This window comes from Hyaena hyaena, unplaced genomic scaffold (genome assembly GCF_003009895.1).
Source record: "Hyaena hyaena isolate Hyena2069 unplaced genomic scaffold, ASM300989v1 scaffold_429, whole genome shotgun sequence".
In the NCBI taxonomy this organism is placed as follows: Eukaryota; Metazoa; Chordata; class Mammalia; order Carnivora; family Hyaenidae; genus Hyaena; species Hyaena hyaena.
In genome coordinates this window covers 1412818-1438549 of record NW_024081060.1, presented here as the reverse complement: position 1 = coordinate 1438549, position 25732 = coordinate 1412818, and the positions used below count along the sequence as shown (strand labels likewise).

The 25732-nt window shown below is 44.5% G+C and overlaps 1 protein-coding gene across 3 annotated transcripts; it reads right to left on the bottom strand.

Annotated features, from left to right (window-relative positions):
* Positions 1–5326: 5326 nt before the first annotated feature.
* LHX9 (LIM homeobox 9) lies at positions 5327–25179 on the bottom strand. Of its 3 annotated transcripts, XM_039252697.1 has the most exons (6): positions 25152–25179; positions 19936–20054; positions 17892–18094; positions 16363–16718; positions 9610–9812; positions 8100–8357 (listed from the first exon to the last, which is right to left on the bottom strand). In XM_039252697.1, the coding sequence occupies exons 1-6, from the start codon at positions 25177–25179 to the stop codon at positions 8100–8102; spliced, it is 1167 nt and encodes a 388-aa protein (XP_039108628.1). The 3 variants fall into 3 exon arrangements, with proteins under 3 accessions (XP_039108629.1, XP_039108628.1, XP_039108627.1); XM_039252698.1 differs by lacking the exons at positions 8100–8357; positions 25152–25179 and adding an exon at positions 5327–5421 and having other exon boundaries at positions 19936–20226; XM_039252696.1 differs by lacking the exon at positions 25152–25179 and having other exon boundaries at positions 19936–20226.
* Positions 25180–25732: the final 553 nt, after the last annotated feature.

The following is a 25732-nucleotide window of genomic DNA, read 5'->3' as shown; positions in this document are numbered from 1 at the left end:
GTCTGTGACTCCCTCTCTCTCTGACCCTCCCCTGCTCACGCTGTCTCTCTCTCTCCTAGAAATAAATTTTTAAAAAATAAACATTTAAAAAGCAAATCTGCAGAGATTTAAACTGAAACTTTTGATATCCATACTTTTGTGAGGAAAACTCACAAATGCCTGAACCAAAAACAATACACATCTGCCTGAATGCTTTCTGTTTCAACTGAAACATAATAAATGGGAATTTGAACCAGACAACCTAATAAGGCCCTTTCTAGCCCTCAGAGTGATTTCATGAGTTTATCCATATCTGAGTCAAAATTCAAACAAAAACAAAACCTATAGTGGTCATTATTATTGGTAATACATTCCAGTACAAGGTACTCTAAAAAAGTAGAGTATACAAGAGTTGAAACCATATGTTTCATATTCCAACACTTAAAAGTTAGGTACTCCGGCTATTGAAGGTGCATATATGGTGAAATGCCTCTTGGGAAGCCTCAGACTCTACCTCGGCCTATAATATAACATGTATATTTAGCATACCTTAGCATATACTTTTGTGTACCTATATATGGGTAGAGACAGGCTAATTTATACTTCGTGTTCAGTAATGAACTCATTGAGGTCCAGCCACCTTAACAGACAAATAATGTTCAATTTAAACCAAAATATGTCCTTTCTGAGTTGTGAAAGAAACCTTTGTTTCTAATGTGCCTCTTTTAATAGATGAAGTACATTAAACTATTCATTCCAGTGAAATTTGCCCTCCTTTTTGTTCTTGTTGTTATGGTTGTTTATGTTGATATACAAACGTAACAAAATTTTGTTCAACAGAGAAGTTCAAAAAAGCAACATAATTGTAGTAAAAGGCAAAGTCATAGCCAAGCTCTCTGAAGATGTAACCTACATAGAACCTAGGAAGATTCCTGGTTTAGCAGAGACACTTCTGGAAGCATAACTGCATGTTCAGTTAACAAAAAGAAGGTCGATTACAATATCTCCAACTGAAGGAAAACTGCCACTATTTTGGGGTTTTTGTTTTGCTTTTAGTGAAAAATGGTTTATGACGGGTAGCTTTATTTCTTAAAAATATGTATCTTTTCATGGGTGTTGGAAAGAAAGTCTACAACACACACAGAGATAGACACACGCACACACACACTGGCTGGTGATTCTTCAGAAGAAAACTGAATAAAGAACTATATTAAAACCCTTGGAAACATAAAGATCTCATTAAACTAGCCAGAAGGAGACCTCACATCTGTGCTGAAATAATAAAGTAACTATGTAAGTGTATTAATAAAATAAGCCATCTCAATTTATATCATAGAAAAATACCAGCATTTAATTATTTACATCATAACATTTTGGAGGTTTTTATAGCTCTTTAAAAGTCCTGTGGAGCATCTAGGTCAATCTGGTAAGATGCTACAAATATTATATTTAAAATAATTCTTCACTATATTTTTCTTCTGAAAAACCACTCTTGAATTCAAACAGCTTCAGCTGAAATACCTTTGTGCTCTTCAAAAATCACGTTTCATAAAGGGCATTTATTCTATGGAATTAAAGTTTACTGAATAATAAATATAACTTTAAATGATGCAAGCTGTCAAAACCCCTGAATGTCAAAGTTAAAGCCGATAGCCCTGCAAGAGTTTTGCTATTTTGGAAAAGGAAAAAAAAGCAGAATAAGTAAAGGAACTTCACCTTTGAATTTCTTCATCTTTGTATATTTGTCATAAATAACAATTTAAATATCCGTTGAGGTTAATATTTTCTGGTTCAGTGGGAAGTACAGAAAAAAATTAATATATTCATGCATAATATGAGGCAACAAAGACTAGGACATCTTATTTGTAGCAAATTTTATTTTCAAATAACCATAAAAGGTATCCAGTTACTCTTCAGATTAATTTATAAGATCATGCAAGATGTAAACAAGAAGTTCCAAAGGAAAAAATTGTTCCTGACAATTCTAATATATGAAGAAAAAGTACACAGAAATGCACACCAGGAACTTTCGACATATGGCTAATACCTGGGTCTCTATTCCCGCCGCTTTTTGTCATTTCAGCACAAGATAAATGTAGTGCAAAGAAGCAAAAATTAGTAATCCAAGGAAAGAAAAACTTGTTAATGTGATGCATGATAAGGGAGCATTTACTATATTAATATTCACAAAGAAATGTTGGAAGTGGGAAGTGATGTTAGATTTAAAAGATATCCATTTTGCGGCACAGATGAAAAGAAATTTTGTTGTGGTGATTATATTGCTACTCACATCATATTCATAGACTTTTCCTTGAGTACCATGCACAGTTCTGAAAAAAAATTTTTTTTTTTGCTTTGGAAACAGGTAAAATAAAATGAAAATCTTCCCAAAGGGCATTAAAAATAATATATTAACTTAGAATTTATGTTGCAAATAAGGTAAGTGGGAATATTATTCCGGGAAAAAATGTTGGACGGGCAGAGTAGGTATTATAAAAACGTCTCAGAATCAATGGCACAATCACAAAGAAAATAATTTCCTGTTTTCACATTGGCTGTAAAGCAAAGGACTGTGGCTTTACATTAGACAGTTTTTATTTATTTAAATATTCAGAGTTGGTTCTCAATTGCTAAAAGTATGAAATCCAAAAGGCCAATCCAGAGTTTATCTACGTATGGTTTCAAAGAAAATATAATGTCATGTCTCTAATTTGAACTAAGTGCTAGTATTTTTATTTAATCCTTGTATCTAGAGACCATAAAATATAAAAAGTATTGAATCACCTTGAGAGTACACAAAGTCCCTACAAGTAAAGCTACCTTTATTTAATACACAGTTGAAAATTAAATAGCAAAACTCTATACCAAATTAGGGGTTTATATTTACCTTTTATAACAATAGTACCATTCTTAGTATCCTCCTTAGGAGCCTAGAATGACATGACTCCACATTTCCATTCCAGAACTTCCCACTTCTAACGCTTTTCTCCATGATGCCCTTTGCAAGCACTCTGGCAACATAAAATGGGATGCTATGTCTATGTGGCTTATAAAACGCTTTGACTTCAAAGAAAGGTTATTGGAAAAGAGTGTGCTGTGGATTCTACAGGGTTTTTGTTAAATAAAGCTATCTGTATTTTAGGTGATAACGAATCACCTTACAAGTCTTAAAAGTGTTTGCTTTGGGTCCCTTATTATGGAATTTTATCTTTATTTGAGGTATGAAAACCTTACCCGCTCTATAAGTCAGCATTAAGATTGCTACTCACCCAAAGGGAACAGATGCTAACTTTTCATAAAGCTTTTTTTTTTTTTCTTTTGCCCAAGATCGATTTGCCGGAATTAGACTAACCCAGGCATCCGGGAGGTAGAAACTCTGCAAATTTAGTACCTTGATCCCTTCTGAGCAGTCTACATCTGTCTCTTCCATGCCCAAGAATGAGTGTGTGGTTGCCCAGACTCAAAAACTGCCATGCATTATGGGAAAGAATGGCAGACCTTCCAATTCTACATCACATGCTTTTTTTTTTCTCTTCCCACTCGCATAATTAGTGCTCTTTCTTTTACTTTTTAAAAATGTGCCTGTTTCAAATTTGTATTATTTTTTTCAGATGTCTAATTGCAGTTACGTTCTTTCCCTCTTTGGTCTCCTCCCGCATTTCACATACCAGACAAATATTTAAAGGTCTGTAAAACCAGGCGAGGCTCCAAAATATTTCTAACCGAAACTGCCATAGGTGACAGCACAGGGAAAGAAAGTAAGGTTGTAGGACAAGCATTTGAATAAACTGGGTGGAAATGTATTGGAAAATCTATTTAAGTTCCTATAGCCATGGATGAGGTTTCAATGAGGCATAAACATTCAAGTTCCTGACAAAACCAACATGTTCCATGATCAGTCAAAATATTCTATTTCTCATGGTGCATTGCTTTTTTTTTTAATTAGCAAGTTGCTCTCTATTTTTAATTTTTTTTCCTTTTTTAGTATTCAGGAAGTGAAAGCATTTAAGAACACATTCAAAGTTCTGAGACTACATGTAAGTGAAATATTTAATGTCTGTCATTCATAAAAGTTACATCATTTACATAGGGTTCATTTGTATATAATAAAAATTTCATCATAATGAAAACTTTTCTGGAAAGTTATATGTTAATTTGTTTAACATATGCTTTGGATATACAGCTAAATAGGAATCATTAAAAAATTCTTTCTTCAAATATTCCCTTTAACAATTAAAAAAGAACCTCATTCCTAAATATTTGTTTTCCTTTCCATTTGCTCCTTTGTTTGTAATATCATATGTAATTTGAACTATGCAAAGACTGGATCTTTTCATAGTTCAGAATATATTTGTATACTTCAATAAATTTGCTCATTGCATAGCCAACATGTAAACTTACACGGGATCTATAAATTTTACCCTAGTAATCTAAAAAAGTTGCTGAAATTTTACATGATAGTTTAGTCTAAGGTTTATTTTTTGTTGTATTTGTGTTTTCTCTGTGGTTTTTTTTTTAATAATTTTTAATGCATTGGCTAATTGAATACAACAAATAAAAAGTCATAAAAAGTTAAAAACCAAGTAAGTTGCTAGACTACCAGAATTTAACCTCATTATATTGTTTGGATTGTTTTCCCCTAAGTATAACAAGTTGGAAATGTATTGTGCTGCCTCTTAAGACAGTGTTCAAAAGTAATTTCAACAGTGTGTATTTAACATAAAGTTTACTATGTTTGCATCAAATAAAATGTTTATTAATGAAAGCTATTTATCATACAAGAAACAGCAAAGATAAGTCATCATACAGAGATGTACACTAGAAGTGACAGATGTAAAAGTGCATGCAGAGATTTCTGTTTAAAAAGGAAGTAATAAACAATAATTCTAAAATTACTGGGTTTTGATTCCTATTCTCTCAAATGAGTGATAGCTTTTCTTTGAATTTACAATTGGAAAATGCCATTAACAGATAGGACTAATACACATTAGCAAGCAGGTGAAATGGATGTTTTTGGACTTTATTTTACAACTACTGTGCTTGACAAATGTGTGGGATTTTTTAGCAATAATAATTTTCTTCAGATGTGGGGTGGGCATATTACTGCCAGGTTGCTCTGGTTTATACACGGCTTAACTAATTTTGTTTTAAACCACATAACTTTAAGCCTCCATTTGTGTTAGACGCCATAAAGAACAGAATCTTGTTAACATTCAGTAATTGACATTTAAGTCTCTCTCTGTCTCTGTCTCTCTTTTTCTTTCTTTCTTTTTTTTTTTTTTTTGGCTCAATAGATTTTAAAATGTATGATTATCATAACCTAATATTGTCTTTGTCTTCACTGCAGTGGATTTCCGATCAAACTTTTCCCCTTCTTTTAATACTTTAGGGAATTTTCAAACGTCGGGATGTTTGGCTGTAATGCCCCAAGATTTGTTCTCCCTGAAAAAAATCATAGTGACAATTTATTAACTACAGAGCAACTTGGCTTTTAGGGGTCTGCAATTTCTATTTTGATTTACAAATATCCATTTGTGCTCAATAGACCTAACATTAAATCTTAATCATAGTTAAGTTTCTTTTCATGCAACTACTTTGTCTGCTAATTATCTTTTTTTAATTCTAAAAATTGGGGGGAGTCAAATCAGTGGGGCATTATTTTTATTGTAAGAAAATACATTTAAAAATAATTCGAGGTTGAATTACATTGCATATGCAATGGTGTGTACACTTAAAATGAATCAGAAGTTTGGAAATCTGAAAACTGTATGTTTGGATATTTAAAAATTGTTTGTATTGCCATTTTAATAGCTTTTACATATAGATATTGGAAACACACTAGTACAATTAAGCCTTAAATAAAACTGATGGGAAATAAAACTCTTTAGATTCAAAATGGTTTATTCACACAAATTTAATAGGATATATCACAATTGTTTGGTCCATAAATATTTAGGGGAAATAGTTTCTATACAATGCATTTATCAATAAACAAAGAAACATGGACAATTTTGCTAGACCACTTACTGTACTATAAACACGAAGCTCAATATATAAGATTATTGAATTTATCAACTATATTTGAAAGAGTGCACAACTGCTTTCTATGACATGTTTGTCCCCTCTAACAGGATACACCATAAAAAGAGTTTCGGAAATAAGAGGTAAAACAGTACAAAACTAGTGAGGTGTCAAAAGGGCTTAAAACAGTTAATTTAACAAACAACACATATATCCTGATTTTTCACAAACTTACTTCCAAGTTATATCATAAGGCACATAGGAGAACTGAGTTATAATTAGTCTACTTAATAAAGTAGATCTATAGTACCATACATTGTTCTGTCAAAGAACAAAATTTATAAGTATCAATATTTTACCTGTAAAAGTGTATTAATAAGATCTCAGCCTTACCAAGGTTGTTTGGTCTGGTTAGTGGTAAATGCCCAAAATGTAATAGAAATATGAAAAGTCAAGATTTAAGCTCCATATAAGATGATAACCACACTTGCTAAATATATAATGGCAATCACACCTTTCTTCTGTTACAGTGTTAACTTATCTTCCATCATCTTTTTTAAAAAATAAGCTACTTTCTGTGCTAATTTTCTAAAGACCCTGAGCAAAAGTTACAATAATGCACTTTAATGTGGGCAGTGAACTGTCAATATGTAACCACACGTTTATACAGCCAGAAGGACACCTTTAAAATCTATTAAATAGCCACTTCGACCACCAAAGGAGATTTAAGGGGTCCAACAAGTGGAGAATATGTGCAAAGTTATTCTTAACAATCCACTAAAGCAAGACATATATCTTGACTTCTTTTTTTATTTTTATTTTTTTTAGGAAATCCACAATCTAATTGGTATTTAACTACAACAGAAGCATATAGATGAACATTCACCACTGCCCAGACCATTAAGATTTTAGCTTAAATTAAAAGAAAAATAATGCTACTGTAAACTAGGAAATATATTCAGATCAGCATCCACGAGGCTTCTGAGTTTATCTACTTTAAGACTAATAACTTTAAATGTGTAATGCCAGAAAAGTTTTCTTTTTCTGACAAATATATCAACCTATGCCAAAGTAAAATAAAGCAAAACAAACCAAAGAATTCTAGTTGTTGATATTAGTCTACTAAGGTTTGTTTTAAACATTATTCATATAGAATGCCAGATACAATATCATGGTACAGCTGAAGCCAATTAATAGAGCTATTATTTAAATTATACTGATTTTTTAACTTCTTAAAAAATTATATTTTGCTTATTTCCATTTTCCCTAGGAAAAAACTAATTTAGAAAGAATGGTTTTAGAACTATCATTTTTAGCTTTAGGTTAAAGGTATAGAATTTCAAACTCTATATGGAATTATCATAGATACACAGGGAGTTTAAATATTTTTCAAACGTTGAAAGGCAAAAAACTAACAAGTTTTCCTGGGACGTACATCCCTAAAAGAAGGAAAAGTCACATCCTTAGAACATATTTCCCACCTAATTAATCGTTAATATTTAGAGCTGTTATAGTTAATGCTTTTTGTTTAATCATATTCCTCATTTGTAAGATGAAAGAATAATCAAAACATTTTTGCTTAAAACTAAAAACAATTGGAAGGTTTCAAAATTCCATAAGTATACATACAATCGCAAGATTTAAAAAATAACTTTAATTATCTGATTCTTTATTGACCTAATCATTTAATTGGGAATATGATTATTTGCCCATCATTATACCACTTTTTTTTTTCTTCGAGATTCTGGAAATAAGTAACATACAATTTTAAGAGGCACTTATTAGAATAATTCAAAAACTCCCCTTACCAACTGAAAGATCTAATTAATTATTTTGAAAAACCATCCAAATACACTTTGTAGACAAAAACAAAAAAAAACCCAAAAAGCAATAAAAAAAAAAACACTTTGTAAAGGAGACAATACTGTAAACTCATTTGCCAAGTGGCTGCAGATGCTACACACCAAGCTGTCGTTTTTATTTCCCAAATATCTTGTGGGTTAGAAAAAAAAATCTGGTAAATAATAAAATAATAATAATTAGAATAATCATAAAAAGAAGAGGAAGAATTAAAAAAAAAACAAAAACAAAAACCAATGTTAGAAAAGGTTCGTTAAGGTAGTTTGTGAGGGGCTTCCGGATTCGTGGCTGTCCATGTTAGAGGTCACAGATGTCACTACAGTGATAGTGGGATTGGTCAGGTCTGTTAAAGTGGTCGCTGTGCCGGGTGGAGTGAGAGCGCCGCTGTCTGCTGAGGGCGGGGCCGGAAGCGATGTGCCTTCAGCTTTATCAACACCCCCATTCTCCTGCCGCAAAAGGTTCCTTCTGAATTTGGCTCTTGCGTTTTGGAACCAAACCTGCAAACCAATCCCAATGGATTTCTTTACCGATGTTTATTTTAGACTTTTGTTTCTCTCTCTCTCTCTCACTTTCTTTTTTTTCTTTCCTTTTTTTCTTGCTTGTTTTTTTTAGAAGGTATGTTTTCTTTTTAAATATAATTGTTTATTTTTCTTGGGAGAGAAGGGCTGGGGTTTTGTTTGTTTTTGTTTTTGTTTTTGTTTTGTCTTTTTTTTTTTTTTAACAGAGTAGTTCAAGTAATACTACGGGTACTCTCAATTCCATATATTCCCCCCCAGCATTAACAAGTGTCACTTGGGACAAGTGATGCTTAAGTGGAGATACCACAGACAGGAAGGTGCAGAGATACAGGGGGTAAACGTATCCTGATTCCTTAACTGTTATCTTTTGAGAATGAGGAAAGGCAGGGTCATTGAAAGTTTTGCAGTGTAAGAAGGACTCATATGAAACGAACATCAATGAAACAGATTTCAGGCTGTTCTGGAGTCTGACACTTGGGAAGTATTCTCCACATAGGTCAAACCCAGGGCCACAGACCCCAAGCAGCCAGAAACTGGTCGGTAGAATTTTAAATGCCTGCTCTTTGTCACTGAGAAGTAGATCACAGGTGACCCACAGCAACCCAGTATAATTTCATTCATTGTATATTCTTACCCTGACGAGTTTAGAAAAACAATTGGACAGCAGTCTAACTCCCAGTATTTAGTTTTGATATACAGTTTATTCAAATGGGAAAATACTTGCTACAGTTGGTTACTGAGACACTAACCATGGTTGTGGTTTTTCCAGAGTTGAAAAAAAAAGGGGGGGGGGAGGTCAATCTGAATTTGGAAGGTCGTGGCATGTGAGTGAGGCTGCCGAGAGTTTGCTGAAGTAAAACAGCACCGGCGGCTCCCCCTCAAGTCTGTGCACTGAACCCAATGTGAATGGAAATCTCTGAAGCCACAACTTGTACAAGTGACATCACCCACATTAGCAGAGCAGTGAGGTGAGCTGTACTGGCTTTGGTGGCTCCATCTCTCCATCGATAGGAAGAATGTGGCTGCATTTCAGAAGACCCTGGGTCTCTCTTTGGGCACCCTCCCGGAAGCCCCTGCAAAAGTTCCGCACACCCTCTGGGGAGATAACTAAGGTAAACTAATGAAGAAGCAGTACAGGAAATACCTGTATTGCTCAAAACAGGGAAGAGAACTCTTTTGACTGGCAAGGGTGAGGGAGATTTATACACAGCCAATGATGGAGGTTTCTTACCTGCAGAACTCTTTTGGTGAGGCCTGTTTTCTGAGCAAGCTGCTTGAGGTCCTTGGCATCCGGGTTGTGGTTGATGGCAAAGTAGGATTTCATGGTCCGGAGCTGGTGGTGCTTGAAGGAGGTGCGCATGCGCTTGGTCTTCTGTGAGGGTGGGTAAGGCTGCTGATCCCGGTCCAAGTGGTCTGCCTCATTCTCATTACAACCTGTTGAGGGATCAGTGAACAAACAGCTCAGTGGAAAGTCCTGCACTCGCTGCAGCTTTAGCAGGCTGTGTGATGCTATGATAATAAAGCAACGGTGGGAAAGGCTGTCAACCCATTTGTAAGCTGTATCGAGGCAAGAAAGAGGTTAATTACCAAAGTCAGCCAAAGCTGCCTCTTAATGTGGCCACAACCAAAGTTTATGTAATAGAAAAATGTTAGATAAATCCTCTCTTTTGCATAATGGTTGCTGGAAACCTCAGGAAGATAAATAAGTCACAAGTGTAAAAGAAACATTCAAGGATGAAAAGAAAAAAACTCTAATATGTTTATGCACATTGGCACCCTACACGCTTCTGCACACACACAGTCTTAGAGACCCCACATTTTGTCTATGTTTGCAAAATGAGACATACTCTCTAAAGGCACTGCTGTTTGTCATTAGGGGTATGAAAACAAATAATTTCATCTCTCTCCAATCTGAGAGTTTCTGAGAACCCACCAACTAAAGAAGACTCTAAGTCAGTTTCAATTTTTAGCTTTTTCTGATATTCCTAGAGTCTTCTCAATCAGGAAAAAGGTAGTAGCAGAGAATGGGTTAAAGTTACAAACTAAGAATTTGTAGATTTCTTATGTAATCCTAAGAACATTAATTTTTTTTTAGGCTTTTTGGCAATAACTGCTTAACAAGGCAATGCTAGGAAGAAAACAGTTTTCCCTTGGAGTTATTTTAATAAATATTTCCGAAAGAGAATGAGCCCAGACTTCTCTTCACTCAGTTCATGCCTGAAGCGCTCCCCACAGCCTACAGTTCAGAGGCACTGCTGGTGCTTATTTCTCAGCTCAGATCTTGGCCCTCTTTGCTGTGGATGTTTGTGAGTGGGATTTGAGCTGTGCCCCTGGCTGATCTGGCAGAAAGAGGGTGACATCTCTCTCCCTGCAAAGCTCTGCTTAGCATTTAGGGCAAAACAACCTAGCCTTTGAAACCAGCCTGAAAGTCATTATCCCCAGGATATAAAGCTGCACATTTAAAAGGTCATTTCCAATAACCTATTGGCTCTGCATAGGAAATATGATTACAAAATGAAAATGTTTTGCTAAATATTTGCTAAAGAGTCAACCAACTTCTCAACTTAAAGGGCATGGCAATTTTTTTTTCTTTAAACCCTTACTTCAGGTATTTATATGATGCATTTTCAGATCTGATCATCCTACATTTTAGTACATTATAATGGAATATCTAAAATCAACCTGATCGTGTCACTTGGTGGTGGTGAGGGGGTGGGGGTAAGGGACAAAACCTCAATCTGAAGAAAGTAAAACATTTCTTAATATTAACTCTTCTGCTAAATAAAACATTATTTGCCTACTATTCTCTGGTTAGAATTATGTTCCGAAACCAGCATAATCAGGAGAAACAGTAGTTTGGGCCATCAACCAAGAGGTCATGCACATCACAAAATCCATTTAACAAGAAATTTGGTCTGCTGTAAGAAGACATTACATTAGACATGAATTAATGTCTCCTTTGTTTATATTTCCAGAAAATACACAAGTAGGAGGGTGCATTTGGCAAAAGAGCAGATGAGTTCATTGAGGGAAAGATTACATAATATTCACCTTTGCATCCCCTGAGTCAAGCACAGGGCCAGGACTCAAAAGCATTCCACCAAGATTTTGAATCCTTGTTCATCGATAAAATCAAGTGACTATTAATGCAAAGTCAAGTCAACTTGAGTGGAATCCAAGCTGGATATATACATACAAATGTTGAGCATATCCTTCTTTTTAACTGAGCAGAAAAGTAACATATCCTCAGAGATAAGAGAAAGAATATGTGTTACATCTTATCCTATTTTAACCAAGTGGGGGATATGTTGGGTTCAAATATTCTACAGAATTGCACTTTCATATCCTCAGATGGATGAAACAGCCTCTTAAGACCTACTATAAAACTGTATTTATCTCTAGTAAACTGAGCTATAGTTCACAACCAGATTATAAATGTACCCAGAACAAAATGGTCAAAGAGGCACACCTGTCACTGGAGGCTTCTTCAAAAAAGTTTTCATTCTTAGCGTATGTGAGTAACATGTAACTTCTTCTGAACAGCACATCAGATTGAATACTACACTTAGAAGACTTAACTTAGTGTTTAAGTAATGCCCTTAGCCATTCCCCCACCCCAAGGTAATATTGCTTAGAGATGAATGTGATTCCTAACCTCACTATGTACTCATTAGTCTTTTTTTTTTTTTTAATGTTTTATTTATTTCTAGGAGAGAGAGAGAGAGACAGCGCGAGCAGGGGAGGGTCGGAGAGAGAGGGAGTCACAGACTGAAACAGGCTCCAGGCTCTGAGCTGGCAGTCAGCACAGAGCCCGACGCGGGGCTCGAACCCACGAACTGCGAGATCATGACCTAAGCGACAGTCGGACGCTTAACCGACTAAGCCACCCAGGCGCCCCTGTACTCATTAGTCTTTAAAATGAAGTTTATGAAAAATAATCATAGAATAGTTTAAGCTGCTTTTCTGAATATGCATTCTACATTTATTATTGCTAATTAAAATCTCAACAGATACTGTTAGTTCATTAGACACAATTATGGGACTTGTTTCCACACAGTATACAATTCAGTGCATAAGGAGATTATTAGCTCTTTAATAAACAGATATTACTGTATGCTTTTCCTATGACAGTGTTATCATATTCCTCAACTTAAAAGAGCAATCTACTTCTTCCACACAGTAACTCGGAGCATTATCTTAAATTGTTTGTGTTTAACTACAAATGCATTATATAAACTTGCAAGTGATTGTGTTTCCCCAGGGTCTACTTCCAGAGTATATGTGTTTCCCCCCCACCCCGAATTATGAGATGGAATGGCAATTCTCTTAAAAACTGCTTTAAACAACAACCTGTAAGTGCACATCTGACATTATAAAGCCAGTGAGAAGATACAGATTTTTTTTTCCAGTCACTGATGAAATGGTCACCTATACTAAAGTGAGTTTCTGTTCTGAAGGTGTGTAACCTTCTGAGAGCTAACTGATCCCTGGGAGACCACTAGGGGTCAGTGCCAGGCTAACTTCACAACTATCAGGAGCTTTTGAAGTTTGGAATCCAAGAAAACCGAAGGAAGGGAGATTTTAAAAACTGGCAAAAATTTAGTCTCGCCACTAATGCTAAATTATCCAAATAAGAACTGCCTATCCTAGACTAAATCTTCTCACTTCTGGAGGGCTGCATTTCAATCTAGCGTTGCAAATCAACTCTCTAGGTCTCTTTCTAAAATATCTACCTGGGGGGCGCCTGGGGAGCTCAGTCTGTTAAGCATCCGACTTCAGCTCAGGTCATGATGTCACGGTTCGTGGGTTCGAGCCCCGCATCGGGCTCTGTGCTGACAGCTAGCTCAGAGCCTGGAACCTGTCTTTGGATTCTGTATCTGCCTCTCTCTCTGACCCTCCCCTGCTCATGCCGTCTCTCTCTCTCTCTCTCAAAAGTAAATAAAACATTTAAAAATTAAAAAAATATATATATCTGCCTGGGATCTGCAGAGGGAGGAGAAACTAAATTAGGAATATTCTCACTAAAAGGCATTTGCCAGATGACAAACGCTAACTGATCTTTGCCAAGTTTCACATCTTCTCTGGACGTCTTTGAATCATAAACATATTTTGTGTAAATGTTTTTAAAAATACATATCAATTTATAGATTTAGTGTCAACATTACTCTTTCGGAGACTACTTTACATTTAAGTGGAGATGGCAATATGAGATCCAAAGAACGCAAAAATAATGAGTTAAAACTGTGGATCCAATTCATTTTCTACCTTTTAACATGATTTCAATTCGCTGAAGCTTTTCTTTTGCTAGTTTTGTAACAAACTGGCATTAGATGCATAAACATTTTTTTAACAGTGGGGTTGATTTCTGGTCATGTATCTTTCACCCAGTTTCTCTAGATTATTTATTTCCATCTGATTCTGAAGAAGTATGTATTCATTTGTATCTCTAGGAAAAGTCCAGAAAGGATGGGGTGGATACTAATTAAAAGGCATCGAGTCTGGGGTGGTGTGATGTTCAAACTCTGGATAGAGAGGCCCCGGCAACCCTCTTGGCCAGCAGGAGCCAAACAGCATCACCCTTCTCAAGAAACCTGCAGCAGTATTAATATGCAAACTAAAGACTTAAGTGGAAGGAGATTTTCGGGTTTTTTTAAAGATATAAATTTGTATTCTCTACCTACCATTAAATTCTACTGTCCTTAAAGCACGCAGCTCTTTCTAACATAAAGATCCAAGGTGAAATCAAATTGAGCTAGTTAGATTCAATAAACAGGCGGAAAAAATAGGATTGCTGCCCTGTGGCTAGAAATCTCCACCTTTCTGCACACTTTCTCGGGCTGAGGGATTCCCTCTCTCCAAAAGACTCGCCAGTTATGTGGGTCCCGGCCTCTCGGTCTCTGTCTCTGTCTCTCTCTAATTAGGGCATTAGGGCCTTGGTGAGTGGCTCGAGATTCCGATGTCATCTTCTATTAATAAAGAACAATTAGTGCCCTGCCTGTCCTGCTCCGGGGACCTCGCATCAAAGGAGATGAAATGAGCGCGCTGGGCAAAGTGGCCCCGAACCAAAGCCCCCCGCGGAAGCGCAGCAGGGGCGAGCTCGAGGCTGCGACCCGCAGCCGGGGGTTGGCAAAACCCGGGCCCGACACAAACTGGTCCTGGGGGTGTCTGGAGCGAGCTGGCTGCCCTTTCCCCCCTCTATGGTCTAGCGACCCTGGCCTGAACCCCGTAGGGACAAATGTTGCCGGCGCTGAGCTCCCTGGTTGCTAATCTCCCTGGGATGCCGCCTGCCATGCAGTTCCAACAGCGGAGAACCCGGGAGACGGCCGACCGAGCAGAAGGCTGGGGAGAGCCCGCTCTTCCTGAGGGGCTTGCCCTGAAGCTCTTCCTGAGGGGCTTGCCCTGAAAACTCCGGGCTAGGAGCAGGCCTCTTAGTTCCAAGTGGTTCACGCTGGCTGTGTGACCATGAGCAAATCATTTATCCTACTGGATAACACTGAGTGACAACGGGTCAGGCACCATACCAGGCACTGGGGACGGGAAGACTAAACCAGCACGATCTGTGCTCTGGGATGTCCATGCTTTGGCTGGTATGTGGGTGCTCATGGTAACAGAGTAGGGTTCCCACAGTCCATTCCAGGAGAATGGACTCCCTCTCCTGAGTCTACTTCTTTTTTTTTTTAATACTTTTATTTATTTCTAGGAGAGAGAGACAGTGTGAGCAGGGGAGGGTCAGAGAGAGAGGGAGTCACAGACTGAAACAGGCTCCAGGCTCTGAGCTGGCAGTCAGCACAGAGCCCGACGCGGGGCCCGAACCCACGAACCGCGAGATCATGACCTAAGCGACAGTCGGACGCTTAACCGACTAAGCCACCCAGGCGCCCCACCTGAGTCTACTTCTGCTAAGATTCCCAGCCAGGGCTGGGCCAGGCATGGGAAGCCAGTCCTTGGTTTCCCAAGAGTTAGCCTGGGGGCTTTCCAGATCCCCTTTTCCTCCAGTGTCTAGAACTCATAAGAAGAGCTTCCTTCCTGCTTGGAGTTAGATATGGTCTACAAAGTCCATCTCCACCCTCACTGGGATATGGGGAGCAGGCGCAAGTTACCAACCACAGGAAACTGCTGATTGAGGGAGATAAATGATACGTGTGCTCCCAAAGCAAGGAAGAAAGTGTGCTCTCGGGCCCGTTGCCTACAGTTTGTTTTTAATTAAGACAGAAGGCTGGTGGAGGACAGAAGCTCAGCCTATCACAACACCAAGCCTCCTCAGTGGTTCTGACCTGGAGCTTCCTTCAGTTTTCCAGGGGCCCTGGATGTCCGGGTGGTTTATCACACAGGGAATGAGCTGGCTGGCTGGCTGCCCTGACCTACAGAAGGGGCAGGCCAGCTCAGCTGTGGAGGGTGATTCTTGCCCCTACAGCTGCTTTTCCACCAAGACCAGGAATTCGGTTTTCGACACTCTTGCCAACTGTGTTCCTGATTAACTCTGGGCTGGTGACCACAGCCTCTGCTCTCTCTAGACAGACTGGGGTTGGGCTCTGAAGATTTTTTTTTTTTTTCAGTATATAGGAAAACCTCCTCCAGGATCTATAATTTGGCTTCCACACAGGAATTGCCCTGGGGCTGTTTTGCTCCAACTGGGAGCCAGAAACTAATGGGCTCATTAACTAATGGGCAACAAGGATTTGGCTCTGCCTGTTTGGGGGAAGTCACTGCAGCTTCATGGTTATGAATGTGTTTTCTGCCACAACCTAAATAAAGGTCTTTCTCTCTCTTCCCTCTCCCTTTCTCCTCCTCTCCCTCTCTCCTCCTTTCTCTCTGGTTTCTCTCCGTTTTCTTCCTTCTGAGTGAAAGGGAGTTGTACTGAGGAAAGAAGAGTGTTAAGCAAAACACTCTCTTGCCAGGAGATCTCAGATAGGACGGGGATTCTGTGGAATCTTCCTCTGGACGGCCGGAGGCCAGGGCTGATACAGGGGTGAGGAGGGAGTACCTGAGTTGTAATTGACGATGTCCACTCCCAGCGCTGGGCTCTTCCGCTTCCGGGGCCGCCCTTTCTGCACGGTGCCAGTGCCATTGAAGTAAGGCAGGGCCAAGCCTCCGCTCTTGGCTGCCAGCTCGGTGTAGCTCAGCTGCGGTGGATACTCCCCTTGCAAGAGGGTCTCGAAGTGGGCACGGCAGTACACCAGGCTGTCCTTCATGCCAAAATGGTCGCCCGTGGTCAGGGTCTTGTTGCAAGTGGAGCAGGTGAAACAGCTCAGGTGGTAGACGGAGTCTCGGGCGCGCATGACCATCTCGGAGGCTGAGATGCCAAGGTGGCAGCGGGCACATCTCTGCACAGAGAACCTTCTGGAAAAACAAACCCGTCAAGTCAGGGCGCTGGTTGAGGCAAAGGCAGGGCCACCTCCCACCCGTGACACCTGGGGTTTGGTCACCAGTGGTCCAAGACAGACACGTAGGAGGGCTCCGGGAGAAGAGGAGGACACGGGTCCATTTGGTCATTAATTTTATTTACTTATTGACCTGCTCTGATGAACCAGGACAAAGAACCCTTACATTAAAATTAGAAGAAGCAGGTAACATCCTCAGTTTCCTTCTCTGTAAAGTTAAGATTAAAAAGAAAAGAAAAGAAAAAAACCAAGACGCCAAACAAAACAAAAAAAAAACAAAAACCCGTGCTCGCTGACTTAAATGCTGTGGAAAGAATATTAAATTGCAATGCCAAGGATGCAGTTCATCCCTTACAAAATATCCTATGAGGGGTGGTATTATTATTATTATTATTATTTATGGATGTGTGAGTGTAAGTGAAAGCATTCAGACGGACGCTTTTGCAGAGGAAAGCTTATTCTTTTTTAATCACTTCTCTTCCTCTGGTTGACAGCAGAGCGGGGTCACTTGCACATAACTGTTCTCTTTCCCACTCCAGAAAAATAACTGGGAAGCAGCAAAAAACATCCCCGGAGTTTACCCTCCAGGCTGACCAGCACGGTTCTAACTGCCGGCAAAGGGAACTCACAACTGAATGGCTTAGATTTCACCAACGGTGATTATTCCTTTTCATGGTCATTTACGCAGTTCCCCGCCACCCTTGTGAAAACCTAACACCCGGACTGGGCTGCCTGGGCCACCAGTTCGTTTCCAAGGTGCGGATCTCTCCCCGTTCGTACTAAACGGAAAAAAAGAAAGAAAACAGTCCGCTTCGGTCTCGGTCGACAGACACACGTGCATTTGGATTCCAAGATTTCCCCAGATTCCCTCTACCTAGCGGTGCAGTGTCGTGAGCGGGCGGTGTTCCCTGGTAGCTCTGGACCTTGGGTGTTCTTCCCACCCATCCTCGCCGCCCTTGGTGAGGGTGGCTCAGCTTGAAGGCGTCCGCGGTGGACTCCCCCGGGCTCGGGATGGATGGTAACAGTACCCCGGAGGGGCGAAAGGGGGCGGACCGAAGGGGAGGCTCTCGGGCTGGGCAGGTGGCCGCGCCAGGTGTGCCGGGGCGTAGGGGATCGATAGGTGCGGGAATACCTGTAGTAATCCTCCTTGCAGTAAATGCTACCGTCCTTGGCGAAGCAGGTGAGCTCCGACTCGAGGGCCAGCTTACATTCACAGCACTTCAGGCACCTCAGGTGCCACTGTTTGTCCACAGCCAGCAGGTAGTACCTGTCCGAGATCTTGCCCCCGCAGCCGGCGCAGAGCGCGGGCTTCTCGGGGCTCAGCGGGGGCATGCCCTGCAAGGCAAGCACAAGGCGCCGCTGAGAAGGACGCGCGGTGGGGACGCCCTGCTCGGAACCCCCTCCCCGAAGCGCGAGCTCGAGGCGTTCGGGGGCGCACCTCCAGGGGCGGGGGCCACAGCGCAAAGGCACACGTCGGGGAAACGTTCCCCTCTGCGACTCGCTCCGTTTCTGCAGCGTCTGCCTGGACCGGGCGTTCGCATCCTCCCGGGACTGTTAACCTCAAGACGCCTCGGCCACCTCGAGCCTCTTTTGAAAAACGCTCGGACCGCACGGAGCGGAGTATGGGCGGATGCTCCCAAACTCGAATGCACACGCTAAAAATTGTGGCTTTCAACGCACACAAAATAAAACAACGGAAATGTTTGCTGGGGAAGAGAAAGGAGATTTGGACGAACACAGACTGTTTTCAAGCCCTTCTATTTCTTTAAACTCCTACGGGCAGTGTTAAGTTAAAGGGAAGGAAGTGATTAGTATACCTGTGCTCACAATCTGGCCGACTTTGTGTTGATCTGGATATATTTGGCAGGTCTCTATTTTTGCAGGGAGTTCGGTCCCCTGCCCAGTAAGGGTGTAAAGTGCCTCTTCCCAGAAGGAGCCCGTGGTCCGGTCCCCTCTGCACCGTCCCTCTTTCCCCGGCACCAACATACCCAGGAGATCTGTGTCCTGAAAATCGGGTTAGTCCCCAGGTTCAGCTTCCCGCCCCGCTGACCAACCGACTAGGCTGAGGATGAGGAAGCCTCACCTTGACGAGCCCAGCCCCGCCACGAAATAAGAATTTGGGTTGCTGTGTTTTGTTTGTAGACAGGGCAGCCACAACAAGAAGGGACGAGAAGGTGGCCGCCGGACACTTCCCTCAAGACTATCAGGAAGGGGTCGGACTTTCGCGCAAAACTTGGGCGGCCCTGGAACAGTCCAGCCTCGTCCGCGACTCAGGGCAGCCCCCACCTCCTCCCCGGTACTGAATTCGTGTCGCAGATGTGGACACACGCACCAGCTCGGCTACTTGGCGGAATCCCAAACCCCAGTGACCCGCTCAGGGCAGGGGACCGGGCTAGTCTGAGCTACAATAATACCCGGTGTGATGCCGAAGGATGTGCACAGCTCTGTGTGGCTGAAATCATTTCCGGAGACTTCTGTGGTTTCCCCCCCGCCGGCTCGTAAGTGGGAAAGGGAAGGACACCGATTCTTGATTGGTTTTCTTTATTAATCGGACACGACTTTCATTACTATGAATATTAGTAGGAGTGGTCGTTAATTACACCGTTTAAGGGTCGGAAAGTTCTCGCGACGGGGCTGGGTGCCCGCTGCTCCGGATTTTTTTGCACGGTTCCCCCAGCACGTTCCACCCGCCCGGCCCGGAAGTCGAGCGCCGTCCGGGTTCGCTAGAGGGGCCCAGGCCGGCCGCCGGAGACCCCGCGCAGCCCCGAGCGCCCCGAGACCCGAAGGTGGCCCGGCCGAGTCCGAGTCCGCTCCGAAGGTCCCGCCGTCACCGCCGGAGGCCGGGCCCCCTGCGCTCCCGCCCGGTCCGGCCCCTCGCTGAGGAGGCGCCCGCAGCCGAGGGGGACAGGACCCCAGGCCCTGGGGGCCGCAGGAGAGGACCCCCCGCCCTGCTCTGCGGGGAGCAGCCGCGCAGAGTTGCGAGCTCAGGGTCGCGGTAGCGGGGACATTTCAACGCCAGAGACGCGGCCGTTTCGTAGCCCGCGGGCAGTCGGCGCGGAGCACCCCCGCCCGCCGGCCGGGCACGGACGCCGCCCGGGACCCTCCGTCCTAACTCGGCCGGGCCGGGAACGGGGGCCGCCGCGCCCAGCGCGCTCGGCCGAGGGGCCCTTCCTTACCGCGTCGCGGCCGTTGAGCTGAGCGCCCTTGGCCAGGCGGGCCTCGGTCTTAGATCTGCGCTCCATCTCCTCCATGATGCCTTGGATGTGGCCTCCGGAGATCCCGTGGAAGAGCATGGCTGGGGGACGGAAGGGACACGAGTTGTCTTCTGCTCGGCACCCCACTATTTCCATATACACACGCCCGCGGCTCTCCGCTCATCCGAGTGAGGAGCGGAAGGGACCGCAGAGAGCGGCGTGTTGCGGGAGCGCACAGCCGCTCTGGGACGGACGGCGAGGGGCGAGAGCGAAGCAGACAGAGGCAGACGGAGGGGAAAGTGGTCTGCTCGCAAAAGAAAAAAAAAAAAAAAGGAGGGGGAACCTCAGCGGCTCCCTGAAGGAGGTGTGCAGAAAACAAACAAACAGGGGGGGGGGGGGGGGGGGGGGGGGGAGGAAAACAAAATCTGGCGAAGAAAGAAAATAGTTTTGAACACAAAGAAAGAAAAAGAAGTGCTATTTTCAGCGGTCCCTGGCTGCTTGCAAGTTCCCAGTGCCTGTAGGTTGGGTTGGGGACTGCTCCTGCCGTAGCTGTGTCCAATTTGTTAAGAGACTAAAGCCAGCCCATTTTTGATAATTTAGTAGGAGGAGTTCTCTCCCTGGAGCTGCCACGGATTTTTATTCAGACAACAAAGACCTGTCACACTCCTCTCAACCCCCTGGTGATGGGCAAGCAGGGACAAACATTACAAAGGGGAGGGGGCTGGAGGGGCGGTAGTAGGAGGGGGCATTTACTTTCCCCCCAACACACACACACACACACACACACACACACACACACACACACACACACCCTTCCAAGAGTTCCCAGTAATCATGTTTTAAAGGGGAAAAGGAGCCCATATTGTCCCCGCCCCAGTGCAGGAGGCAGAAAGCTCTTCTATTTGGTCCAAGTTCAAGATCGGACCCCCGCTCAAGGCAAACAGAGTGTCAGCTCCAAACTTTGGGTTCCTCTTTGTGGACTTTACGGTCCCTAGGTTGCCGGGGGTTGGGGGGGTGACGGGGGGGGGTGGTGGCAAATAAGTAAATGTTAAACAGAGATTCCTCTCTTCCCGTCTTCCTCAACTCACTTTTTAAAAGCAGGTCGCCTCACCTCTCCTAAAGGCCCTCCGCCCCACCAAAGCCTGAAGCATCCCCCAAAGTGAAAAATAGGCTGGGAAAACCCAGGATTCTGGTTATTGGTGGCAAAAAGCTTTTCTTTGAAAAATGAATGCAGAGGACAGGGCATGGACTTGCAGTGGGGGGTAGTCACCTGAACCAGGACATGGGGTGAGGTGTTCTCTTACCCAGTTCAGGTCAGAAAGTAAATTGCCGGTGATTCCAGGGTCCCACTTGAAACTTGTCACTGCGGGCAGCAAGTGGAGGGCCCTGCGGACTAGGAGCACACCCTATTGCGCGCCGTTCCCACTGCCCCTGTTGGACAGGGGACTTGTAAAACTGGATGCGCCGCACATTTAGGAGGATGTGAAGGGGGTTCCTCGCGGTGGAGGAGGGGAAGGTGAGAGCTGACAAGCAGAACGGCAGACCTGCGCCTCACAAGAGGCGGGATTGTTCTGTCTCCTTCTGTTCCCGTTAGCGGCCGCCCCTCCTTGGCCCTATTAAAAAGTGCCCACAATACTCTGATATTGTCGATTCATTCAAACCACCAGAAGCCCCCTAGGGGCCCAAAGCACAGAGCAGCGGCAGGAGCCAGCCCAGCTTTAGCCAGAGAAAGGAGGAAGCCGGGGCTGCTCGCTGCTTCTTTCCTTCCTAGTGCCTGCCTGTTTCCCAGCGCTCTCCCTCGGCTTTCCCAGGACCGGCTCGTGGCCCGACACATCCCGGATACCTCAGAGGGGTATGCTGGCGGCAGGCTTGCTTCCCTCTAGGGAACCGACTTGGAACAGTGGCCAAATCTGGAAAGATGAAGGGAGAGAAAGAGGAGGGAAAGATGAAGGAAAGAAGGAAGGGGACGGGAAGAAATGAGAGAGAGAATGAAAATGAGAGGGAGAGGAAGGGAGGGAGGGAGGGAGGAAGGAAGGAAGGAAGGAAGGAAGGAAGGAAGGAAGGAAGGAAGGAAGGAAGGAAAAAAGGCAGGCAGGCAGACAAGAGCGGAGGGAGGAAGGGAACTACTCTGTGCAGCAGTCTGACTTCCTGTCCCAAAGCTTCGCCTTCTGAAGCTGCTGGAGTCACCTCTTCCATGAAACCCAAGACTCCACTGCTTCCCCTTGCTCTTTTCTCAGGGTCAAAAATAATGTTATTTGCAGACTGGACGCTGTTACAGTCCTCCGGGTGCCAGAATACAGCTCATAAAACACAATTTCACACAAAAATGAAGCCAATCAAGTGAACTAAGCTGGAGACCTCCCCCCACCCCCCCAACGCTTTGGCAGCCCTACTGGACAGCAGGATCGCTATTTACTGTAAGTAATGTAATTAGCCCCTTTGGATGGAAATCAATGAGCTTTTCAAACCCACGTGCACGAACGAAGGGCCCCAAGGAGGGGCTGGGAGCAGCAACCCTTTCAGAGACAGCAGGTCCTCTCACAAAGGGGCAGATTGCCTTCCCACAAGTCAGCAGCTAAATGGACTCAGACCCCAAGGAGGAGGAGAAGAAAGAGGAGGGGTTTCTGAGAAGAAAACCGGTTAGTTAACCCAAGGAAGGCTCCAGGGAAAAAGTAGATTTGGCACCTCAATCCAGACACTTCGCTTTGTCTAGTTTCTGGACTAAACTCCCACTCTCCCCCATCACCACCTACCAAATGAGTGTGTTTGGAATTAGGCTTGGGTGTTGGTGGGGTTTGGTCCTGCTCAGCAAAAGCAAAGAGCCCAAGAATACCACCCTATTTTTGCAAGAGATGAAACTTTGGAGACTTCATGAAAGGAGAGTTTAACAAACAACTCCAGGAAAAAGCCAGAGTTTGGTGAAGTCTCCAAGGAAGCCAATCACAGAAATGCTGTAAACCATCCACCCATCCACCCATTCATTCATTTGTCTTTCCCACAAGTATTTGTTAATCATCTATCAGGTACAGGCAAGGCAGACCACCTTCTACAATCAGCTTCGGGGTTGGATCCCAGCTATGCCTGCTTTTCCTTATAAAACTCAGGTTATAAGTTCCTACACCCAGTGGGAGTTGCTACTTCCCATAAAGAAGCCAACTGCCAGGAGTCTTCCTTCGCAGCCAATGCAGAAAGTTTTTAGAAAGCTAGGGGTGGGGCAGGGGGTGCTGCTGGAGTTTGGGAGGTCCTTTTTAATCCTGCAGAAATTGCTCCCCATTCACTCAGCTCTGCCTCCTCTCACAGTTCCTTGAAGAAGAAGCCCATGGAGGGGCGGGAGGGGCTCCAAGAACTCCTAACCTTTTTGTCTCAGAGCCCTTTAAAGATACCAAAGAGCCCCCCCCCCCTTACTACCGCTTATTCACAAAGAACAGTAAGCACTTTAAGGAGAGCATCTTTGTAGCTCTGACTTCTCTCCCCTGTGAAGAGGAGGGACTGGAGCCAGTCATCCCTCAGAATAGCCAGAGTGTGCTCTATGAAAGTTGGAGTGCTCCTGGGTTCATTTCCTTGGGCTCCGCCTCTCTAAATGGGACAGGTGCAGTGGGCTCTCCCAGCCTGGGGCCCATAATGAGATGTCGACTCTCCTCTCCGAACTCAAAGCTGTACTGGGACCAGTGGCGCGGCGCTCCTCACAATTGGGCACACACAGTCCACTCTTCATTATTCCAGGATCCATCCATCTGGCTACTGTTACAGCTTTCAGAAACGTGGTTAGTTGGTCTCTAGCAGGGCAGAGGAGTAGAGATCGAGGGTACAGCGTTCCGGAATCTCCCCGAAAGTAGCAACTTTGTCCCAGACGCAGGCCCAGAAAAACTCCCCAGAGGGCAAGGAAAATAAAGGGAATGGATTGCTCTACCCTGGGAGCAACCAGAGAGGAAAAAAAACAAAACAAAAACCCAGCAGACCCATCTCTTGATAAGATAGGCAACTCAAGTTCTCTTTATATCTGAATTTCGGAGGCCAAGATCCTGTGGCCCCAGTTTGCCCTTAAAAGGGCAGAGGTCACCTTCCCTCCTGACCCGGTTAAACTGTTTGAGGAGCCCCCCTTGGTCTGAAAGGTGCAGCTCCTGAAGCAGTGTCTGGCTTTGGGCACTGTTGAGAGCGGCCCAGGGCCCAGGGAAGTCAACGTCGTCTAAGGCTAGGAACCGCTTACTCAATCCTGGTCACCCCGGCTGCTCTGGGTGGAAGGCCAGCCGATGACCCCGCGCCACCGGGCCTTTTCTAGTCGGTGCGCTTAGGGAATCTCTATGTTCAAACAGGTCCTGACGGGCACTGCAGCACGGGCGCATCTCTGATTCAGTCGTACTAGGAGGGCCTCCCTCCAGACAGATGGGAGTGGGCTGAGCGGAGCTGCGGCCGGGGAGGCCTCCCGCGCGGAGGGGGGACCCAGGGCCGCGCCCCAGCTACGCGCCTCTGAAGCCCCAGTACCTGCCCCCCTGCGCTCTGTGACCCACGCACATCGTCTGCACCCGCAAAGCCACCTGCCCATCATTTGCTCCGTTCAAATCTCCGGCTTCTTTTCCGGGAGGAAGGGAGGAGGCTGCCACGTCCGAAATCTGAAGCCCTTTTACCTGACATTTGCCGCGCCGCTGGCCCTCAGCCGCCCAAGGAATAAAGGGAGATGTCCCGCACCACGTTCTCTGAGGTCGCCCGCTGGGACTGCTGCGCTGGGTTTGCATTGAACGGCAAATGTCGGGGAAGCCAGTTTCCAGTTAAGCCTTACACAGGTGAGCAACGGTGTCAGCCTGCCCCCCCCATCCCTTCCGGTGGGGAGACGCCCCCAGCAGCACAGCGGAGGATCTAGGGCGCATCCCTCTCGCTGCCGATAACTTGCGGCTCAGCTGCGCCGTGCCCTCCACCACCCCCTCTCCATCCTCAAAAAAGTCAAAGACATTCAAGAAAACGGCAGAAGGAGGGAAACGTAGCTTTCAGAAATCCTGGCGGGAGACTGAACGAGATTACATTTTAGAGCCTTCTAAACGTGATTGAATGTCTAACACACACACACACACACACACACACACACACACCCTTCTTTCTTCCACCCAGTGAAGGTGCGCACACGCGTGTGCACACACACACACGGATGTGCACAGCAGCCCAAAGGGCAGAGGCAACGAGAAGGAGCCTGGTGGATAACTCACCTGCCTCTAGAGTGGTGCCGTTCAGCATTCTTAGAGCCATAGGAGTTGATCACGCTGTAATGGTGGCTGCACTGGCAGAGAAAAGCCGCGCGTCAGCCAGGCGGTGCGGCCGGGCCCGGGCCCCTGGGCGCCGTCTGCCACCCCGCTGGGCGGTGCGTCGGAGCTGCTCCTCCCGCCGCGACCTCGGGCGTCGGCCGGCTGAGAGTGAAGCCCAGGCTGCCCCCGCTAGAGCCCGAGACGCTCCTGGGGCGTCCGGCCGTCCAGGCGCACACCCAGGCCGGTGAACTGCTCCGACGAGACAGCCCCCGTGGGGATCTTACCTTGAGGTCCAGACTTCTCCCCCCAAGAACCTGATCCTCGGCGAGGGAGGGCGGGAGGCTGCGGCCAGAGGTGCGGGCTGGTCCCCAGGTCTTGCCGAGGGTTCCTCTGTTAATCCAAATAAATAAACCGTTGGGTGCAAATCAAGCTCGCTCTCTCTCTCTCTCTCTCTCTCCCTCTCTCGGAATTGACCCGATTCCCTCACCTCTGACCCGCAGCTCCTTCCACCTGTCTTTTATTTTCAGTTTATGCTTCCAAATCGG